The sequence below is a fragment of the Condylura cristata genome, unplaced genomic scaffold, assembly GCF_000260355.1.
Source record: "Condylura cristata isolate star-nosed mole 26May11 unplaced genomic scaffold, ConCri1.0 scaffold00040, whole genome shotgun sequence".
Classification (NCBI taxonomy): Eukaryota; Metazoa; Chordata; class Mammalia; order Eulipotyphla; family Talpidae; genus Condylura; species Condylura cristata.
Window position 1 is genome coordinate 4,233,829 of NW_004567141.1, and position 21,575 is coordinate 4,255,403.

A 21,575-nucleotide genomic window follows, 5' to 3' on the forward strand; every position below is an offset into this window, starting at 1 on the left:
ACCTGCAATGAAGGGAAGTCCACATGCCTCGAGAAGTCTCCCCCCGGCAGTTAAAAATAGCGTGGTGACACGCAGAAGACACACACGTGAAAGTCAGCTTTCCCTCCTGTGGGTTCCAAGTGTTTGACTCATTTGCTGACTGTCCACATAGGGTACAAATAAAGTCGCCGCCCCCTGGTGACTCCCTAGGTGAAAGAAGGGACATCTTTTTAGGTTCCTAGAACTGTCCTGGGACCAAGCCCCTCAGTATGACCTGTGAAGATAAAGCCCTCAGGGACTGACTCTCAGGCTCCTGCCTGTCACCAGTCCCTCATAAAATCCGCTGCTTCCTGCACCCGTCTTCGAGGTCAACCCAAAGGACGACCCACAGAGGCCTAGCCTGTGTCTGCTTTCCTGAGATGCCCGAAACCACAGATATGAGAGCCTTTCAGGTTCCTTCTCCAAATAGCTGGATGCCCTTCCCGGACACCAGTGTCAGCCACAACCCCAGGGCTCCCCTACCCCCAGGGAGCACAGAGCGGAGGGAGTTGGGATCAGTGATTCTATGCAATCATTCCAGCTAGAGGCTGGGGGGCACTCATCAACCTCTGAGGTCAGCAAAGGCACAGATGGTTGGCCCTAAGGGACCCCATTCTCTTTGAAGAGTGTCAGGGGACTATTCCCATAAGCACCATCATGCCAACCTCTCTGCCATGACCTGGAGGACCAAGCACAAGGTCAGATTAGGATAGTGGGACATGCAAGAGACAGGACATTGCCAGGGCACAAGAAGAGAAAAGAGTGAGTACTGCTTAGGAGGCAAAACTAACGGATTGTGAGGCTGGGGGGTGAAGAAGTAGTTTTAGGTTGTACAAAACTGGAGGAGGGCCCTCCCTGGTGGCGCAGCACTAAGAAGCTAAAGCCACTTTAGCATGAGTTTGATCCCCACCCTGGAGGTGACCACATGGGCGGCAGACCTCTCCTGACCCGCCTCCTGCTCCCCTCAGCAGTGTACTTCTCAGTCGGCCTGTTCTGCTCCCCACTCTGTCTCTGGTGAATCCTCTCACCACCCCTGCACCTCTGGCCTGTACCCCAGTTCTATATGCATAAATAAATCTTTTTTAAAAAAACGGAGGAAAGGGAGAGCTGTCTAATACACCAGCATGTCTTGTCCTCTCCTGTGATGTTCCCACACACGGATGCCTGAGGCAGAGGGCTGAAGTAACAAGGCCCTCCAGCGACTTGCCCACTGGACAGAGGTGCCAGCTCAGCCACCAGCAGGATGGCTGGAGAGGGAAGCCTATTGCTTGTGGAAGAGAGGGAGGACAGGCCTTGTCCATCCTCAACTCTCTCCCAGCCCAGTGGACAGAGCACAGAAGACCTTTTAAGGCAAGAGAGGGGTGTGCCTCTCTAGCCTTCCTCCCAAACTAAAGAATCCTAAGGATATCCTCTAACTCCCTTTGCCTTAACTCTGACCAGCACTAACATGGTAGAAACAACATGAATAAGATTTCTCAACAGGATCTCCAGGCCTGGCCCTGCCATGGTGTTCAGGTGCTCAGAGAGTAGTCCCCTATTTTGAAAAGCACTAGATTCATTCAGTTCAGGGGCAGCCCAGCATGCCTGATGGAGCAACCAATCTGAGCCTTCTCCACAGCTCTCTCCATTTGGCCTCAGGGCCGTGGGTGTTTCTAAACAGCTATCCTGTTATCTGGGCCCACCTTAGTCCATGTGAGGGGGGAGCAATCTCTTACCTCCCCACACTAGTTCCCTTTTGCATTAACGCTGAATATCTGTGGACACAGGGCATGTACCAGGCCCTAGTGGGGGATCCCCCTCACCCAGTAGCAAGGCCACAGCCCCCTGGGAAGAAACAGAGACTCTCCAAGAGCAGCAGCTATGGCACAAGGTTCAACCCCTCAGGGAGTGTGGGGGCCTGTGAGTGAACTTCTACCCTCGGTACAGAAATATCCAATCTGACTGGGGTGCCTGGGGTACCCCCTGCCCACCCTCTGTACTCATCAGCAATGCCAACAGACACAGATAGTCTCCAGCAGGAGACTTGCCCACCCTCCCCCAGGCTCCACTGTCTCTGAGTTCTCCCAGTTGGTGAGTTTTCGTTCTAACCCAAACCCTCTTGTCACTGAGTTATTTTCTCCCAGAGACCGGGGAACAGATGTTCATCTGCCCTCCAGCAGCCCCGTGGTAAGTAGTGGTGTCTAATCAAAACACCAGCTCCTTCTCAGAACTTCTTCCCTCCAGATACAACTGCTTACTCACTCTCCCTCAACAAGGCTTAGTTCCCAACCTGCTAAGATCCCAACTAACCCTGGAGCCAGAGTTAGAGAAAAGGCAGCTCTTTCGCTCTGCTCATCAGCAGTAACAGGAACAGCAGTCCCTGGCCAGCAGGCACAGCGCAGCCTGTCCTCCATGGCCTATCAGGATGCTCTCCCCTCTTCACTGGGGAGACAGGCTCCCAGAATCTACGGGGGTTCTCCGAAATCACAGACCGGGAAGTGGCAGGCTGGGACTCAAACTTCAACTGTTTTCTTTCAAGTGAAGCTAATTGCCTCCAGGACAGGAGGGAGATCATTGCTTACTTTCTCCTGCAATCACCAGGCCTGACATTACAGACACCTAGAAAATACTGGCTCCACAATGACTCCAGGCACAGGTGGAGGCAGGGAAGGGCCAGCGAGCTGGTGAGCAGGTTAAAGTGAGATCTGTCTCTCACAACGGCAACCCCAAAGGTGCACCGGAAGTGGCAATTGAGCAGTGGAGGCAAGAAGGCCCTGCCCTGTGCAGCCCCTCCTTGCTGCCATCAGCTGGGATTTAGAAATGGGGAAGCCCAGCCCTTGGGCCACCCCACACTTCCTTCATTCAGAGTCAGCCCTCTGGGACTCGGGGCTGCTCCTTTGCATGAGCACCCCACCAAGATAGCTCCTGGTCCAGACAGGGAAGAGGCCCCTTCCCTGCCCAGAAGTAACCTCCCCGCTGCAGCCAGTCAAATGTGTCCACACTGAGCTGTCTGCAGGAAGAGCTGTTCCCTTAAGAGCACTGATCCCTGAGGTCACTGAAAAAGGAAATGCTGGTCTCCCCCTTCCCCACACCCGAAACCCTTGGCTCTTCATCAGCTCCTCCTCCAGCCCACGGGGTTGACTGGAGAGAGCCAGGGCTGTGCCCAGGGCAGCTGCCAGCCCCGCTGAAGCTGGCAGCCTCCTCTTCCAAAGTGCCCAGCAGGAGAAGCGGTTCTGAGAAGGCAGCAGCAGCAGAAGGACTCACAGACTCAGGCTCATTACCGGGAATGACTAAGTGAGCTGTGATTCCAAGGGAAACCCCGCTCGTTTCTGCTCACCAACGGGTTCAAATCCTCGAGCTAAGCAGACAAAGTCCGCCTCTAGGAGCGTCCCTGCCACCGGGCAGCCCCTTTGAGTAGCTGAGTCCCCGGGGGCTCTCTGCCTCGGTCCTCTGACAGGTCTGCCCCGCCCATGGCTTGAGCGTCGGAGCCTCGGTCTGAGCAAGGCTGGGATGGGGAAACCCGATCAGCACCTCCTAGGTTTCGCGGCTGGATTTCAACATGGAATGTGACAGTCTTGCAGCTGCTGTGCCTGGCCTGAAACAAGCTCTATTTGAAACCTCCAACAGCTGAACCCCTCCAAGCTACCGCCAGCCCAGCCACCCCCTGCCCAAAATGACAAATAAGTAGAGAAATCCAAGCAACAAGCGAGCACGTGCACGCACATATTGGAGGTGGGGAGCAGAGTGGGAAAATGCACTTGTCCCGCGATTCCAGCCCTCCAGAGCCTCCCAGCCGGCAGCCAGTTGGAAGACTCCCAGCAAGCAGAGCATTGACAGAAACCCACCTTCCTCAAATCCCATTCTTTCCGAGGACCCGGTTTCCAAACCCCTTGTGGGAAGAAAACCCCCTCCTCCTCCTCTGGGCTTGGGGTTAGACTGAGAGGCTGGAACGGCGGCGGGGCCAGCTCCCCCACTAGCCGCCCGCGTCTCCTTCCAGGCGCGCACTCACACACTGGAACACACACTCATCCTTATTTATCCCGAGAAGGAGTCGGGGTGGGAGGGGAGAGCTTGGGCTGAGCCGCTGAGCTGGGGGCGCTGGCGCTCGGGACTGCCCGGGAAACCCTGTGTCCCATTAGAAGGAGAGGCGCTCCCCCACCCCGAGGATGCCCAGGCTGCTCCCATCTGCTCTGCTGGGTAACACCTGTAGCCATTTTTATCAGGGGATGTTTATGAGGCAGCAGCAGGTTTAATCTGAGTCCTCTTTCCGAGGGAAAGGACCGCTGATTTCCTTGCCTGTATTCTTACCCTAGTCCCCAGGAGCCGCGGGTCACGGCTGCTTTCTGATTTTGCCCTAGGTCTTTCAGGGAAGAGGAGGGGAAAAGAAACTTGGGGAGAGAGGGAGAAGACAGATAGAATGGGGACTTGGGAAACAGCTAGGAATCCCCACCCCCCACCCAGACATTTATTTCTTTTTATCCTCAGGAAAATGGAATGGAGCAGGGAGGGGAGGAGCGGAGGGGAAGTCGCAAGGACTGGCAAGCACATCAAGGCGGAGTGTAATTAATTGGTGCGTTAAGCTGCCGGGTTATGCTTTAGTACGAGTGAGCCAGGAGGAAAAATGATTTCTCAGAAGGGATTCTTTAATCCTCCCTAACACAGAGTCTGCAAATTAGACACAGTGGATGGGGATGTCCCCCCAGCTCCCCAAGAAGGGGCGGAATGAATTCTCCTGGGATTATGAAGAAATACCTTGGGAAGTTAGACTTCAATAGAATTGAGCAAAAGCCTCTCCCCACCACCATCTCTCCTCTCTCCGGGTCCCTCTTCCCAGTCTCCCAATCTCTCTCTCCCCATTCTCTCTCGCTCTCCCCTGCCTACCTACATATATCCCTTTTGTTCAAGGTATAAAGAGAAACCGCAGCCCCTACCTTTGAGTACAAACCCCAAGAGAGCTCGGTCTCTATCACCATAACAACAATTCCAAACATCCCAAAAATCAGAGCATAGTCACTCAGTCGCTTTCTCTTTTCAAACAGGGCCCTCCTGTGTCCCAGCTTATAGCCAATGTTTTGGTTTTTCCGCTTGTTGGCTTTGGGGAAGGTGGTGCTGCTGGCGGTGGTGCCGGCGTGCTGGTGGTTGTGGGTAGCATTGGGGTGATGGAGCAGGGTCTGGTGGGCATGGTTGTCCTCCCGGGAGGAAATTATGATCTCGGGGGGATTGCTGGGGCTGAAGAGCTGGAGGGGCTGGCCCTCGGGTTCAGCCTCAATGAGGTTCCTCCGGGAGGCGCTGAGGCGGCTGAGGGGCTTCATGACCCCACCGCTGTACTTGCAGGAGCTCATGGCGATCTCCGTGAAGGGGTTGCTGTCCCGCCGGTGCACCAGGGGGCTGGCCTGCCGGTGCCGGCCTCCTCCACCGGGCCCACTTGTGGCTGTGGAACTTGGAGAGTGGCCAAGCAAGTGGTCATTGAGATTGAGCTGGCTGCCTTGCCTGGAGGAAGGGTGGAGAATGGTGGTAGAGTTGGATGAAGGGGGGGCCCTGAAAGCAGTGGGAGAGGAGTGCAGCAGGCCAGGATGGACAGGCTGGCTCTGGAGTTGAGCGAGCTGAGACAGGGGATGCGGTGGCTGCTGCTGCTGAAGCTGCGGAGGCTGAGGCTGCAACGGGGGTCCTGGGGGTTGCTGGGGGGCTGCTGGTGGCGCTGGCGGTGGTGGTGGTGGTGGCTGCTGCTGTTGCTGCTGTTGCTGCTGTTGCTGCTGCTGCTGCTGCTGTTGCTGCTGCTGAAGCTGTTGCTGCTCATCCCCAGAGGATGGACAGGGACACTTGGGGTCTTCATCCAGGTCCCCCACCCCCGAGTCATGGAAGTGCCCAGAAGTGTCCATCTTGGGGCCTGGCTGGATTCCCTGCAGCACAACCCCCCACCCCAAAGCCACCCTTGCTCCAAAGATGTCCTCAAAGAAAGCCAGGCATCCAAGCTCCCCCACCAGAGTGTCTTGGCTCCAGTCCTCTCTCTGGCTTGCTTCGGTTCTCTGGGGCTGCCTGGAGTCCAGACGCTGCCACTCAAGAATGCATTGTACCGGGCAGGGAGGAAGGCAGGAGGGGAGCTTGGAGAAAGACAAGGGGGAAAAAGAACTCTGCCTCAGGAGGTGGTCCTCTATAGGAGCTGTGAGGCCGGGCTCAGCTTCACTCCTCGCTGGCTCAATAGCTTTGCTCTCCTCCTCCTGCCACTGTTATATTGTAAGCCAAGCCCACTTATTAGCAGCTGGTCTCATTGGCTTGGCTTAACTCTCCAACCACCTCCTGGCCCCGCCCCCTCAGAGGCTCCTCCCCGGGGGAGGGGCTTGCGGTCCTCCGTTCCCAGCCCCGGCGGCGGCTGGCGGCGCGGCGAGGGTTGGGATCTGTAGTTTCCGCTCCACACCCCGGAGCTGGGCGGCTGCCCTTTTTCCCTCTGACAGGTATGGCAAAACCCCGTGAGCCCAAGGCGATAAGGGATGCACCCTCGCAGAGCGGTGAGGAGGAGGGCCGCCTGAGGCGGGGAGGGGGTGCGCCCTCTGCGGGGGTAGAGGATGGGGGCGGGGCAGGAAGCAGGAAGACAAACCGTTATTAATAGCCAGGGTGTACGATAGATTCCTTCACACATATAATCCAGTTACAGCGTCCAAAGCCAAGGAGGTGGGTTTTCACCAACTAATGCTCCAAGAGATTGAGTAGCAACTTCAAGGTCACAGAAGCACAGGGATCCACTGGTGCCAGGTGCAGAAGCGCACCTACCACCGACAGAACGCCTGCAATATGTGTGCAGGCGCCTCTCTGTTATTTCTAACCCTCACATCAACCCTAAGAAAATGATGTCATCATTCTCTTTTTACAGAGGCAAACTGTAAAAAAAAAAAAATCGCTGAAGCATAGTTAAGTAACTTGTCAGGTATTACCCCACTACCCCGCTTGGAATTAAGGATGCTGGGATTTGAACCCAGATCCATCTGACCCCACAGCTCCTACACGGTCTCCCAGGATGTTTTTCCACCGAGCTCATTGCAAAGTGGTTGCTCCTGGAAAAAGAAAAAAGCTGTGAAGGAGGAACTGGCTGCTGCAAAGCAGAGTGTGAAGTGGACCTTGGTTTCAGCCCTTCTGTGACAGCTGAGGGTGGAGTCATCAGAGGGTCTGACAGGAACAATGGAGAACCCCTGGAGTTGCTCCCCAACCGATCTGCCTCATGGGACTCAGAGTCAGAGCTAGGAACAGCTGCTGGCTTCCTAGGTTCAAACCATGATCATCAAGTATTTATTAAGCTCCCACTGTGTGCCAACGGAGTTCCAAAGAGATGGAACCAGCGCTGAATTAATTTCCATTTCTAAGAGCAGCAGCCTTTGGGATCAGTGAAGAAGGGACATTGTGGGATTCCCCAGGCACCCCTAGGATTTTAAGAGGGAGACATCTTCCTGTCTTACTCCTGCTTGCCCAGGCCCCTTTGCTTCTGGCCAGCCCCTTTCCAGCACACATGTGTGTGCACCTGTGTGTAAGTATGTGCAAACTGGCCCACACATGCACATGTGTGCACACACATGTTACACAGAGCTTCTGAAGCAGCCGTCCTGAATGGGGGCATGGCGGTGGCGGCCAGGTCAGGGCGGAGCAGGCTCGCGTTACTCGAAGGCAGAGGACCCTATGTACCAGTCCTCACCTTTCTACTCCACTATCAGCACTGATGATTGAGAGGGAAGTATTTTTTTTTTGTAACATAAAGCCACAATCTCAGAAGCCTGAATAATTCTAATTATCCCTACACAATAATCTTGATTATTGTTACTGCGAATGGCATGGTCATTTCCCCCTCCAAATCCACCACTACAACTTAGAAAGCTGGGGCTCTGGCACAAATTGGGGAATTCATTTACTTCCCGTGGCTATGCAGACTCTCTAGCACTCACCCCCAAACTCACCCCCTCCAGGTTGCCCTTCCTCCCCTCCCCTTCCCTTCTGCCTTCTTGGTTTCCCTGCCTCCTCCCCCAGGCAGAGCCAGCTATTGGGTTGAAGGCGATAGATCACATATTTAGACTTTATACTTTCCTAACAAATTATCGTTACTGTGTCCATAGTAGCATTGGTGTGGTGTTTGTGTTGGTTTCAGGACCAGACTCCTAACTGGGCTGTAAAGAATCAAATTTCAGGGCTGGGCTCCAGGCCTGGCCATTTTTTTGTCCACTCCACTTGCCTTCTGCTCCGTGGAGTTTTCAGTGCCTTGTGCCTCCTGCCTCCTGCCTCCTGTTCTCCTGCAGTACAGGCTGGAGTCCGTCCTTGAGTCTGTCTCATCTCCAGGGACGAAGATGAGAAACAGCCCGGTTGGTAGGGGAAGAGGCCCCAACTGTGCCTGAACCAGCCATCTCTTGGAGATTCATCTGAAACCGATCTGAGCTAGACAGCTGATCCCCTGAAGCAACCTGTGAATGGGAGGAGGGCACTTGAGGATGGAGCTAGGGTTCTAGAGCCACACCATGGGGGCTGGAGGCCCCCTGCAGGGAGGCTCAGTAGATGAGACAGAGAGACACCTCTTGATCCCCAGCTTCCCACTATGAACCAAGAGTATATGCATCCCTGTGTCACAGGGTTTGGAGGAAGAGCCTGTACAAGCTGAAGGGGCTCCCCACCACCACGCACAACCACCCAAAGCCTGTGGCATGCTGGAGCTGGCTGAGAGCGGCCAGTTGTGCACCTCCACATTCAGTGAGGGTGCATTGAGGGCTTGAAGTCAGTTAGCAGGAGCATTTACACCACAGAAATCAGCAAACACTGCAAATGGCTGTTGGGGATGACTTTTCCTGGCAAACCAGTTGTTAAACATTTACTGACTGTTAACACTTTTGCCTCTTACGGTGTATCTTCTATACAAAACATGCACCCTCTAAAGCACTGTCTAGGAACCCCTCCTTCTTCCATCTTCCCCCCCAGTCTTTGCCACTTGCTTGGTGAGTGACTTTGGGCCAATTGATTAACCTTGCAGGGACCCAAACTCCTTAATTCCAAGGAGGCAGGTAACACAAGGCAGGAAATACACTTTGTCACTGTGAAGTATTCAATCAACCCTGGGGCCTGACTGAGGTCCAGATATTTACTGCTGGGGAGCGTCCCCACCTTTCCTCTGGTCCCCAGCTCCACCCATGTCTTTGCAAATACCCATTAGCAGGGCCATCATCCATTTTGTAGATGAGGAACTATAGAAGAGGAAATTACGCAGATTTCAAAACATCCACAGTCACTAGTAAATAGAGGATGGCTGGAACCAAGCCTATGTGTGTCCAACTCAAAGTCCTAGCAGTTTTTATGTGTCTTTGAAACAGATATCAATAGGCAGTCTTGTTGTATTTATTCAATTTACCCCCTCTTGTATTTATTCAACTTACCCCATGGTTCACATAGTCCATAGTCGGGAGCTTATGGTCTCACTGGCAAGCCATGACACACTCACAGGGGGCCTTAAGAAATAGGCCAATATTCCAACCACTATGGAAAGCTGTTTGGAGGTTCCTTAAACTGCTAAACATGGAGCTTCCATATGACCCAGCAATCGCACTCCCAGGTATCTACCCAAAAGACACAAAAATACTGATTCAAAGAGACACCTGCACCCCCACATTTATTGCTGTTTTATTTATGATTGGAAAGACATGGAATCAACCCAAATGCCCAAAAGTGGATGACTGGATTAAAAAGATGTGGTACATATACACAATGGAATATTACTCAGCAATCAAAAAAAATAAACTCATGCCATTGGCAGCAATGGATGGAGCTGGAAAGGATCATGGGTGGTGAAATAAGCCAGAAAGGAAAAGAAAAATACCGAATGGTTTCACTCATAGCAGGAGTGTAAGGGATCAGGAAAAATAATAATGTGTAATAAAGTAAAAAGGAAAATCAACAAACAGCTATAAACCAGAGACATTCTGTGGGGGGTAGAGAGGGGAATAGTATCAAAATTGGGGCAGGAAGAGCACACAGGACTCTGGTGATGGCACACGGGTGAATTGGTGGTGGGCGGTCCACAGGAACTACACCAAGATGAAAAAATGTACAAAATGAATGATATAAAATATGTGTATACATATATGTATATGTGTGTATTTATATATATATAAAATAAAGAAAATTTAAAATTAAAAAAATAGGCCAGTAGGACTCAAGGGGGCTTCAAGGAGGTGGGGAAACTTGAGCCCCACCTGAAGGATGGGCAATAACTCCATCCTGCCCCCAAAAGAAAGCTACAGAAAGATGCAGGGAAGGGGCTGTGGTGGAGTTTCTTAGGTCAGCAAGTAAAGGGAAAATGAACATGGATGCTTTCAGCAAACCCTGGGAGGAAAGGTGGCTCGCTATCAACCAGCCCCGCCTCCCCCCAACCCCCCCCCCCATCACTGAAGGGGCGAGCACTGGTTCTCACAGTCCTGTCAGCTCAGCGGCCAGCCCACACCTCCCTGCCTTTGCTCATGTGGTCCCTTCTGCCGCTTTGCCTTTCTCCTGCAACTAACTAACTCATTTTGCTTTGCTCTTGAGGAACTGCCTCCCAGGCCTTTCTGGAAAGACTTCCCTAGGCCCCCACGTTCATTTTCAGGACCCTTTCTTCTGTATTTTCGCTCCCCTGTGCTTGCCGCTATCTATCCCTGCCTCCCTCAAACAGTATAACTGTTACCTCCGTGTGTCCTTTCCCCCTAGACTGTGACTTCCTTGAGGGCAGGAACGGTGCCTTCTGTATCACTGTATCTATAACTTTTGCAGAGAGCCTGGCATGCAGTAGATGCTTAACAAAGACTAGTTGAAGCAAACTGAAAACTGGCACAAAATCACTTGGAGGCAAATAAGAGGAAGTCGTGATAAATGCCCCAACAGATAATAGCCACAGTTTGCCCATCAGTAAAATGTGCAGTAGAAGGGATGATTTCTAAGATCACCCAGCTTTAAAAATTCCATAATCTGTGGTCTATGGAACTTGTTACCCTTGATAGAACCAACTGAAAATAGCTTTAAAGTAAGTAATTATTTGTGGTTTATATGATTGTTTCTCCCACTAGAGGACAGAGAAAGGGTTTAATTTTTTCCAGCATCCCAGCACTAAACATGGTGCCTGATCATAAATACACGCATAAAAGTTTTATTGGATGGGTGGGTGAGTGGGTGGGTGGGTGGAGTTTTGATAGACTGACAGGTCATAGCAGATTTTTGGGAAATGCAGTGATACTCAGAGGATACCCGCAACCTTCCAGGGACAGAGAGCTCAGCAGTTTCTGAGCCTGTGCCGGTTCGGGCAGCACAGTTCTTACTACTATTCTTGTTCCTGGGTCAATTTTTGCTCTAATAGTAAAGACAATCCCTGGGTTTTCATAGGACTTTATCATTTTCTAACAGCCTTCACAATAAAACTTCATTTGTAGCTCCTGACAGCCCTGGGGTGTAGGCTGGGAAGGTTCTGTTGTTCCATCCTTTCTGCACTCACCCCCATAAACTAAAGTTTAGAAAACTTTAAGTGACTTGCCCAAGGTCACCAGTTAGTCTTGGATTTGACCCTGGATCAGGTTACTAGACTCGACTTCTTTCTCACCGATGCTGCCTGTGATGCCGTGTCACCCTCTCCCCATGTCCACTCCTACTAAAACCGAGAACACGAGTTCTGCCTGCACCCAGCATCTTCCTACATCTCCTGTCCTCTGTTCCTACCCCCAATTTGACGTCTTCTTCTGAATTCCCTTAACACTTTATTTGTATCTCTCTGGGGCACTTTTCACCTCATATTGGAGTTGTCTGTGTTCATGTCTACTTTGCCCTGTTTCTAATTCACACCATAAGCTCCTTGGTGATAGAACACACACTCACCCAGTGCCGCCTCTCACCCCACACCCACATTGTGATGGAGTCAGTGAGTGGGGAGTTTCTGCACGAGTGTAGGTAGCGAGTGTAGGTGGCCGGCACTTTCACCCTGGACACGCTGCTTGCTGCTCACCTGTGCCCCGCCACAAGGAGTGGTGGTCGCTAGGTGTCTGCGCTTCCTTTGTCTGACTCCTCGAGTTCCCAGGGTGAGGGAGCCTCATAAGTGAAGCCCACTTGCCCTTGTCTAAGCCTCAGCAGAGTGAGGCAGGAACACGATGCCTCCCACCCACCTCCGGCCTACCCCCAACAACTCTTGGCCACCTGAGGGGCGCCTTCAGCCTCACACTGACTTTGCTGAGAATAACTGAAACTCTTGGGCCTTATCTGGGTCTCCATTATAAAGTGGACTCACAGCTGGACATACATGCCCAGCGCATTTGCTGAGGTCTGCTCTGTGCACATGTGACTCCAGCAAGCTGGGGATGGGTGAGACCATGGTCCCCATTCTACAGCTGGGGAAACTGAGTTCTGTTCCAGAGACTGTGTCCGGCTTGCCCTTATTCTCAGAGGAGGCAGACACCCAACCACAAGCCCAGCAAGTCTGTCCACTCTCAGGACCCCTCGCTACTCACCACCTACCAGATCAAGAATCCCCCCTGCCCTGCTCCTGTTCCAGGTTCTTCATAAAACCCCCTGACAGAAGGTGTGATGGAAAGTTCCAAAAGTCCCCTGGAGAACTATTTAGAAGAACAGTGATCCTGTTCCTAAAACTCCCACCAGCTGGGCTGGTCCTAATCTTTAAAGATTTATTTATTTATGCACCCAAGAACTGGGGTACAGGCCAGAGGTGCAGGAGGTGAGAGGATTCACCAGAGACAGAGTGGGGGGGCAGAGCAGGCAAATCAACTGAAGTACACTGCTGAGGGGAGCAGGAAGTGGGTCAGGCGAGGTCTTCCATGCTATGTGGGTCACCTCCCTGGCCAGGGATCGAACTCACACTGCAGTGACTGCAGATAGCTTCATAGTGCTATGCTTTAACCCGTTGCATTACCAGGAAGAGCCCAACATACATTGCTTCTCCACATAATGAAAATAAATGCTTCTCCACATGGCACAGCAGACCTCTCCTATCTCACCTGCTGCTCCCCTCTGTAGTATATTTCAGTAGATCCACCTGTTCTGTTCCCCGAGGATTCTGTTGAATCCTCTCACCACCCACACCTCTGGCTTACACTCCAGTTCTTCTCTGCATAACTAAATAGTAAATCTTTAAATGCTTCTCCTGACCCCCTTCTCCATGGCTTTGGTAAAGAGGACTTGCTGTCCTGGCCACATGAGTCAGATGGGGGAAATGGATGCCCACACTCTATTACTATGAGGCCCTGCCAGCAAATGGAACTGGTGGAGATGCACATTTTGTAAAGTGTAAAGTGTGGCAAGGGCAAGGAATTGGTAGACCCTGGTGGCGGGGGAAGGCCCAGGTAGATCCCTGCTTGGCATAGGCTGAGCATCAGAGCCTCCTCCCTGAAGTCTGGGCAGGTCCCAAGACCTGTGTGTTCAGGGCTGAGTCAGTGGGCACTTACACTCCCAGCCCTGTACTTCAGTATAAATAAGCCCCCCCACCTATTACCCCCCACCCCCAGGAGATTCAGCTTCACAGAGTGTGGCTAACTCTGTGCAGGACCTCAAGTGCACCTTTCTGCCCTGGCTAATGTGCATGGGTGAGCACGCTCCCCAGTAAGGCCAACAGACAAGCCAGCAGAGCACAGCGCACTCTGACCTGCAAATAGCTGCAGCCCACTACTTTGTTTCAATTAGAAGCTACAAGAACCCCCAGGCCCCGTACAAACATGCACCCCACCCCCTGCGTCGGGCACATTTCCTGTTTTTCCCTGCACCTACGGATCCTATATATACCCATGGCAGGCCTAATAAACAGACTTTAGGCTTCAGACTTCAGGGTCCTGCTTCAGTTTCTTTTGCCTCTCAAGTCTCCTACGTTGGGACGGCGAGTGAACGTAGCGGTCCACGCACCCCTCGGTGGGTTTGCAAGTGGTGCTGAAACCGGAACCACGCTATCCAGACCCACCCCTATAGTAAGTCCCCCTGACGTTTGTGGGCTAACCCCCATGGGCAATGCACTACGCGCCGCCCTAAGCGGGCGTAAGGAGGGCCATGAAGAGGCTACTCCGGCAGCGGTTGCCCTTTCCATCCTCGGGGGTCCCGAGGGCCTACCACACGGCAGAGGCATCGCCACAGCTGGGCAGACTCTTGCCCCCAAGACGTCGGGCTGGGCACCCCAGCCTCCTGGTGGTGCCGGCCCCCCCGGGGGTGCCGCCCCCTTAGCTGTCGGGCTGGGAACCCCAGCACCCCCGGTGCCGGCCCCCCCTGGGGGATGCCACCCCCTTAGCCCTCCGGCGGTGCCGCCTCCCCTCCCTCGGTGGTGCCGTCCGACCCCCGGCAGTGCCGCGCCCCGCGGTGATGCCACCTCTCCCCTCTTGGCAGTGCCAACCCCCTCGGTGGTGCCACCTCTGCCCCCTCGGCGGTGCCGCCGCCCTCCCGGAGACGCCGTCCCCCCTCCAGACGGTGCCACCGCTCCCCCCTCGGCGGTGCCACCGCTCCCCCCTCGGCAGTGCCAACCCCTTCTGCGCCGCCTCTCTCCCCTCGGCCGTGCCCCTTACCCCCCCTCAGCGGTGCCGCCGCCTTCCCTTCGGCGGGGCCGGCCCCCTCCACGGCGGGGCCGCCCCCCCACCTGGGCTGGGGACACCCCCCTCGGCGGGTCCGTCCCCACCTCGGCGGTGCCGCCTCTCACCCCTGGGCAGGGCCAGTCCCTCCTGTATGCCACCTCCCTCCGCGGTGCCACCACCCCCCCAACCCTTCACAGTGCTGACAGGCTTGGCTGGCAGAGGCCCCGTTAGCACAGCCTGGCCTCCTCGTGTGAGGAGGCGTGTCCAGAAAGGCCAGCAGTGGACGGAAGCCTGACTTCGTTACAGCACTCCCCTCTCTGCAAGTAATCCCCAAGACCACGCCATTATCCAGTGTGCTCATTGCATTCTCAAGGATGCTCTTGACAAAAGAAGGGGGACACTGCCCCCCCCCACCCAGATGAGCCTCAGAAAAGTACCATTCATGCTCCATTTTCTTCTGTCTCGCCTGGCCTGTCCCCTGCTTATAAGCACTGGAGCGCCCTCTCTCCTCTCACACCTGTCCCTATGGTCCACTGGAAGTCTCCCCACTATGGCAACCCCCAGCACCCCTGCTAACCATGGGGCGAGGGTTTGCTCGTGTGTTTCCTCAGGGCCCCCCAGCCCCCCTGTGGATCCCAGCCTGCGATGTCGGACCCGCTGTCCGTGGCCGAGATGCCCGAGAAGACGCCGAGGGCCTCCACAGCAGCATCTGACGCCGCCGTCATCGTCGAGCCGGTTACGCGACAGCTGCAGCGGCTCAGCCTCAAAAGACGGCGTAGACGCAAGGACCCACGGCCCAGGGAGCCCCTCGTCTGGGGCGACGTCAAGGCCCTCTGTGACCAGGCCAGGGGCATGCTGCCGGCAGGCACAGAGGCGACGCCGGCAGCGCTTTTCCTCATGATGTGCGCCATCCTCACGTGTAACTCTGCTCGTGCCTAGGTTTTGCGGACTCTGCCAAACCTTCCATCATCCAACCAGTTGGGCTGGGTTCCTGGGTTTTCCCCCTTTAGTTGACCACGAGTTGCTTTTGGACTGCCCACCTAGCACACTTCCCCCTTTCTCTGTTGTTTTCAGTAATTATCCCAATGTACCCGCCCGCTCTAATCTCTCTTCCCCCTGCTGGTTTTCCAGTTGTATTTGCCCCTTCAGCGTCTGCCTTTCTGCTAAGGGGGAAATGTGGCTGACTCTGCAGGACCTCAAGTGCACCTGTCCGCCCTGGCTAACGTTGTGCATGGGTGAGCACACTCCCCAGTAAGGCCAACAGACAAGCCAGCAGAGCACAGTGCACTCTGACCTGCAAAAGCTGCAGCCCACTACCTTGTAGCAAGCAGAAGCTCCAAGAAGGCCCTAGGTCCTTTACAAATATGCACCCCACCCCCTGCGTCGGGCACATTTCCTGTTTTTCCCTGCACCTATGGACCCTATATTTACCCATGGGCAGTCTTAATAAACAGACTTTGGACTTAAGACCCCAGGCTCCTGCTTCGGTTTCTTTGGCGTCTCCGAGTCTCCTATGTTCAGGTGGCACAGTGCACCCCTCAGTGGGTTTGAAACAACAGGGATAAGTTTTTACCTATTTTGCTCACTATTGAATCCCAGTGCCTGAAACAGTGTGTGGCACTGAGCAGGCTTCCAATTACAATTTATTGACTAAATCGACTTTTCTGGTCCTCATTCTAAAAGTCTTAGACAAAAAAAACAAATTACCTCTAACAGCTTTTCAAGCACAGAACAGGCACCTGAGCTTCCCAAGAGAGGCCCAAAGCCAGGGTAGCCACAGGCCTGGGGCCCACTGGGGGGTACCACATGGTCTCACATAGCTCACCTCCTAGTTAGGGTGGCCAATGACAGACACCCCCAGGGCCAGGCTGGTGACTCGGTCGCAGCCCTCTGAGCCAGTCAAGTCAGCCCTTTCCCAACTCCAGATGGCCAGTGAGGATGGCCGCCCAAACAGAACATCCTGGCAGCTGCGCCAGCTGGGGCTGTGGGGTTGAGGCCCCAGCTGGCAGCGGCTCCCCAGGGTTCAACCACCTGGGGCTCAGCAACCTGTGGCGGCTTTGTGAGGAGTGTGGCGACCTCTACTGGTGGCACGTGCACATAGCTTTGCACGCCAGGCACCTCACGAGGTGCAGGGAGATCCCAAACAGAACCTGACCTTTGCTTGCTGGCCCGGGAGGCCCAGGGACTGGCTTAGGTGCCAGCATTCCCTTTCTTGAAATTCTGCAAAGGTAATTCTCCTATTTGACAAATTCCTTGGGCTCTTCCACCACGGGGAAGTGATGACCCCACTTCCTGTCCTAGGTGAGGAAGCATCAAGCTTTCGAGAGAGAGCTGGAAGGCTCCACAGAGGTAGCTCAAGGTCTTTCCTTAATAGCAAAAGAAGCCCTCCTGAGCTGGAAGGTGAGCAGCCTTACTCACTCGCAGCTAATGGCAAAGCTGGGGCCCAGTCAGTCCCCGTGTTGTGCCCCCGTAAGGGAAGACCTGGCTCGTGGATGTCAACAGCACAGTTCACCCTCTCCCCTGCTCTCTCCACAGGCATCCAAACCGCTCCCAGCTGTCTCTACCCCAAGTCGCTGCTGTTAAATGAGAAAAAATCTTTCTCTGCGCCGTGTTCAAGGGGCAGAGCCAGAAGCCAAGGCCCACAGGCCGGGCACCTTGATGTGAATAATGCAGAAAGGCAGCAGCTCACTGGCTGCCCTCCCTTCCCGAGCGCCCTCTCCCCACACAGGTGAAAGCCCAGGGTTGCTATGGACACGGCTCCCGGGCTCTCCCCCCTCTGGAGTAAGCTCTAGCTGCCCTCCCTGCAGGAGTCCCAGTCTAATTGCCGAGCAGCCAGGGAGGCAGCAGGAACGCTTCACAGGAGGTGCTGAGCAGCAGAAGGGCTCAAGGATTCCACGGGCTAAGGGGAAGGAGAGAGGGACAGATGGAAACCCCCCCAAAATCGGAAGCAATAAGCTTGACCTGTGTCAGTAGACTGACAAAGCCCATGTCGATTTAGCCGGAATTAGAAAAGCAATGGTCTGTTAACAGGCACCTCATCAAATCGGACACTCAATCGCTGTGACCGGGCCTTTCAGGAGGGATGCTGAGAGGAGGAGGGGCAAGGAGCCCCAGCAGGGGCTCAGGCGGAGCCTGCAAGGAAGACCTGGGCAGCCCTGTGGTGCTTGCTCAGGAACGACCAAGAGCCCGGGAGCCTTTCTGAGCTGCACTGCCGGCCACTCCGCCGCTGGTGCACAGAGGCACCCGCTGCCACCCAGCTGCCCTCCGGTGTCCTCCCCAGGAGAGCAGGTCATGGCGCCACCCATTTACCACCATGAGAACAGAGCTTGCTCCCCACGGGCCGCCCACCGCCCATAAGCCTGTGGCCTCTGTGAGCGTCCTGGCCAGGAGGCTGAGACCCCATCACCACCATCTGCCCCACTGCTGTCCACCATGAACCACAACACCATCACCTGTGTCCACGTGCCACAGCTGCCCACCTGAACATCAGATGAGGTCACTAGACCACACGGCCTACCAGCCACAGATGCAGGTGCCCCTGGGCAGGAAAGTTCAATGTGAAGTCCCAGGGGCTACCACAAACCCTTAAAAGAGGCCCCACAGGGGAGTGCGCTGGGCCTGCAGGCGTGTTGGCCAGAGGGCTGCCAGGATTGTTGCCTCGCAGAGCTTTCTTCTGCCCTGACACCACCACAAGCCCCTCCCACAGGCAGCAGCCCCTGAGACGTGAGTGAATGGACCCTGGCAGTAGACAGCTAGAGCAAAACATAGATGCACATGTGCGCATGCCTATACCTATAGAGACACTAAGAGAGAGAGAGAGAGGGATCAAAGACTTCCCAAGCCCCATATTCACCTCTCTCTCTCTCTCTCTCTCTCTCTCTCTCTCTCTCTCTCTCTTGTTTTTAAATTGCTGCTATTAAATAGAGTGAAACAGGAATGATCCATAATGCAGACCCTATAATGCGAACTCCAGAACTTATCTAGAGTCACCCCAGAAAGTGGATGCAGGCTGTCAGCTCACTCACCGTGACCGGCTAACCCTGACTATTGAACAAGTGGAACTGTAACCATGTCCCATAAAACTACAAATCACACCCAGCTGGGACCATGGAGTCGCTCAAAGTCAGCCCAAACGCCAGGGCCTGCTGTCCTCGGCTGAAGGAGCCCAAGCCTCTGCTTGCCTGGCAGTTCTTCAGCGAAGAAAGCCCCTTGGGCAGAGCCATAGCCAGGTGTGAGACTCCCCTCCCACCACAGCTCTAGCAAGGTTTCTCATAAACGAGATGCCAAAGAGGTGGAGAAAGCATGATTTGGGGAAGTGTCTTCAGCAGCCATTTGGAGGGCTCGGGATCAGGACATCAGAAGGGCACCACACCTGCCCTTCCACACCTGACACCTGGCTTCTGCTCCTGTCTTAAGGGTCTTCTCTTCCTACTCATGAGCTCAGTAGATTCTTTGGCAGGTTAAGAGGACACTTTTATTCTGCATTTCCAGGCTGCCTGCCATTGAACAGGGGGCTGAGGAGGGAGGGGGCGGAAGGATGTGGATTCCTTTCATTGACCCAATACTAGACCTGAGCTAGAGTTCAAAATCAGATGCCACTGTTTCTGAGCAGCTAGCAAGTGCCAGGCATCACACAGTGCTTCTCATTAGCCCTGTGCGGTGGTTCTTATCCTGGTTTTATAAGGGAAACTGGAGCCCAGAGAAACCCAGGGACTTGCTCAGGATTCAACAATGGTTCTCCACGCCTGAGCCCAGCTCCCTCCTCTTGGCTAGTTTCCCACTGGGCATTTGAAAGTCACGCATCAGAATGGGAATTGGGATGAGGCTGTACATCCCAGAATGAATACATGCCCAAAATAAGCCATTCTTCTAGCCAGGGAGTTTTTCCTACAATTTAGGAAAACTCACCTCCTCTGACTGTTCCCAAAATTGTATTCCCAGAGCTGATTTTATGACAAATTGTGGTTCCAGAAATCCCAAGGCCCCTTGGCCCCTCATGAAGGCTTCGGGGAGGCCCAGTGAGGCTGCTCCTCTGATGTTAGCTCAATGCCCTCTCCTTCTGCAAACCCATGGAGAAGCCTCCTGGGAACCTGAGAACTGGAAAATGTGGCCCCAGAGGGTAAGAAAAACCAAAGCCTTCCTACCTACTTCTTGCCACTTCTAATATAAAAGCTTCCAAACAAACCAGGAGAGTCAGAGAAGGCAGAAGAAAGTGAAAAGGTGAAAGCCTGTCCCCAAGACCAAAGAGCTGTTTCCACCCTATGAGCCTTGACCTTGACCCTTGATCACATAAAGGCCAAGATAGCTATCAACTCCCCCAAGAGTTCTAGGCTGTTGGGAGCTTGTGGGCCCCTGCATCTCAGCTGACCGAACTTCTACTGTGTCTAGGAAAGATAGTAAGAGAGCCTGAGACCCGAACCAGGGGGTTACGGAGGTAGAAAATCGAGTTGTGTATTATAAATACCAAGATGGAAACTTCCAGAACAAATTGCCAGAGACAAGTAGTAGCCAGTCTCTCCTATTTCAGGCTAGACAAGTTCTAACTGGAAAAATCTGGTGCCCCCAAGTAAAGGCTCAGCATAGAGCTGGGCGGGGGAGCTACTCACCAACGTTCATTTCTTCTTTCTTTGTTTCCATCCCTTTTGGATGAAGGTGTTCCACTGGCTGAAAAGAGGCTTTGGTAAATAGGAGGATCTCTGTTACCTGGATTAAGAATTCAGAAACTCTGAATTCCGTGAGTACAACTAATTTTGGTCTGTGCCGCTGGTCAGGGAGGGTAGACACTTGCTTTTGAAGAACTGGCAGCATTATTCATGGACAGATGCTCTGGGAGGCATGAAGTTAGCTGTGCCGGGCGGAGCCCACCGAGGCTGCATCACAGGGGCCCACTGCCGACTGGAGGATCCCTGTAAATGCCTGAAAAGCTCAGAGAAGCTGAAGTCAAACTAGCCCAAGGTGTAGGCAGGGCCCAACTCCAAGGTCAGATCAAGGTCAGCTCCAAGGTCAGCTTCCAGGCTACTCCTGGCTAAGGAGATGGCGATGGCCCCTTGCTGCCCCTCACTCACCCTGGCTTGGCCATCCTGTAGCAGTTTTGCCACGTGATGAACAGAAGAGGAGAGATATGGAATGTGGGTTCGTCAGCTGCGCCAGGAAAGTGAAGGTGGGGGAGGTGGTGGAAGTCAGTGACTCAAAGCAGGTTTGGGGATTATCTGCTGTTTTCAATTATCCACGTCCCTCATCACCATGGAGAATTGAGACTTGGGTATATCTGCCTCCCCCTCAGTGCTGTTGCTGGCATTAGTGACATGATTTGTACTTGGAGCAACTGTGGGTGAAGGACTCAGAATGGTCTCTGTAAAATTCTCCCCAGCACTGAAATGTCACTCAGTAGCTCTCTGTGCCTGGCACCTCTTGGTCCCAAAAAAACAACTGAAAGAGGAACCTCTCTACAGAGAAAAGAACTGCCATTACTGAACCTTTTATGGCGCTCAATGTGCACTTGGAGTCAACGAAACTTCAGCTGAGAGGTGGTGAAACGACCTCCTTGTGACTTGTCACTGAGCAGACAACAAAACTGGTCCTCTGACACAGAGCCCCTGATCTAAGACTCTCCCCCGACCCCACCTCTCAGCGAACTCACTGCCCTGATCAAAACATGGCGGACCCACCTGAGACCTCCCTGTCTGTGTCTGCTAAGATGTTTTCAGTTGCCAGTAAAGAACACCCAACTCAAGAAAGTTTAGGAACCCACACACTAAAAACTCAAAAGACAAAACAGGTTCAGGGCTGTTAATTGGGTGGCCCGTGTCCCCTGGAGTGTAGTTTCTTTCTGACTTTCTGCTCCAGCGCCCTCAACCTGTTGGTCACTGTCTCAACATCACAAAATAGCTGCAATATCTCCAGGCACCTCTTCACCATCCTTCCAAGTTCAGACTTGGAACCTGGAAGCAACCATTTAGATATCTTTGTCATAAAGAGAAAAACTGCTGCAGAAGTCTTTCCCTCACATCTCTCTGGTCCAAAGAGTATACAGTTCCA

The 21,575-nt window shown here is 53.8% G+C and overlaps 1 protein-coding gene and 1 pseudogene across 1 annotated transcript in view; both read right to left on the reverse strand.

Annotated features, from left to right (window-relative positions):
* The window catches only part of LOC105854434 (small conductance calcium-activated potassium channel protein 3), a 90,043-nt gene extending 84,613 nt beyond the window's left edge, over positions 1–5,430 (reverse strand). Inside the window, exon 1 of the mRNA XM_012733256.1 lies at positions 4,929–5,430. Coding sequence (XP_012588710.1) covers positions 4,929–5,339 — 411 coding nt within the window. The 5' untranslated portion in view covers positions 5,340–5,430. The remainder of the gene's footprint in view (positions 1–4,928) is intronic.
* Positions 5,430–9,416, reverse strand: LOC105854435 (annotated as a pseudogene).
* Between the last annotated feature and the right edge of the window lie 12,159 nt (positions 9,417–21,575).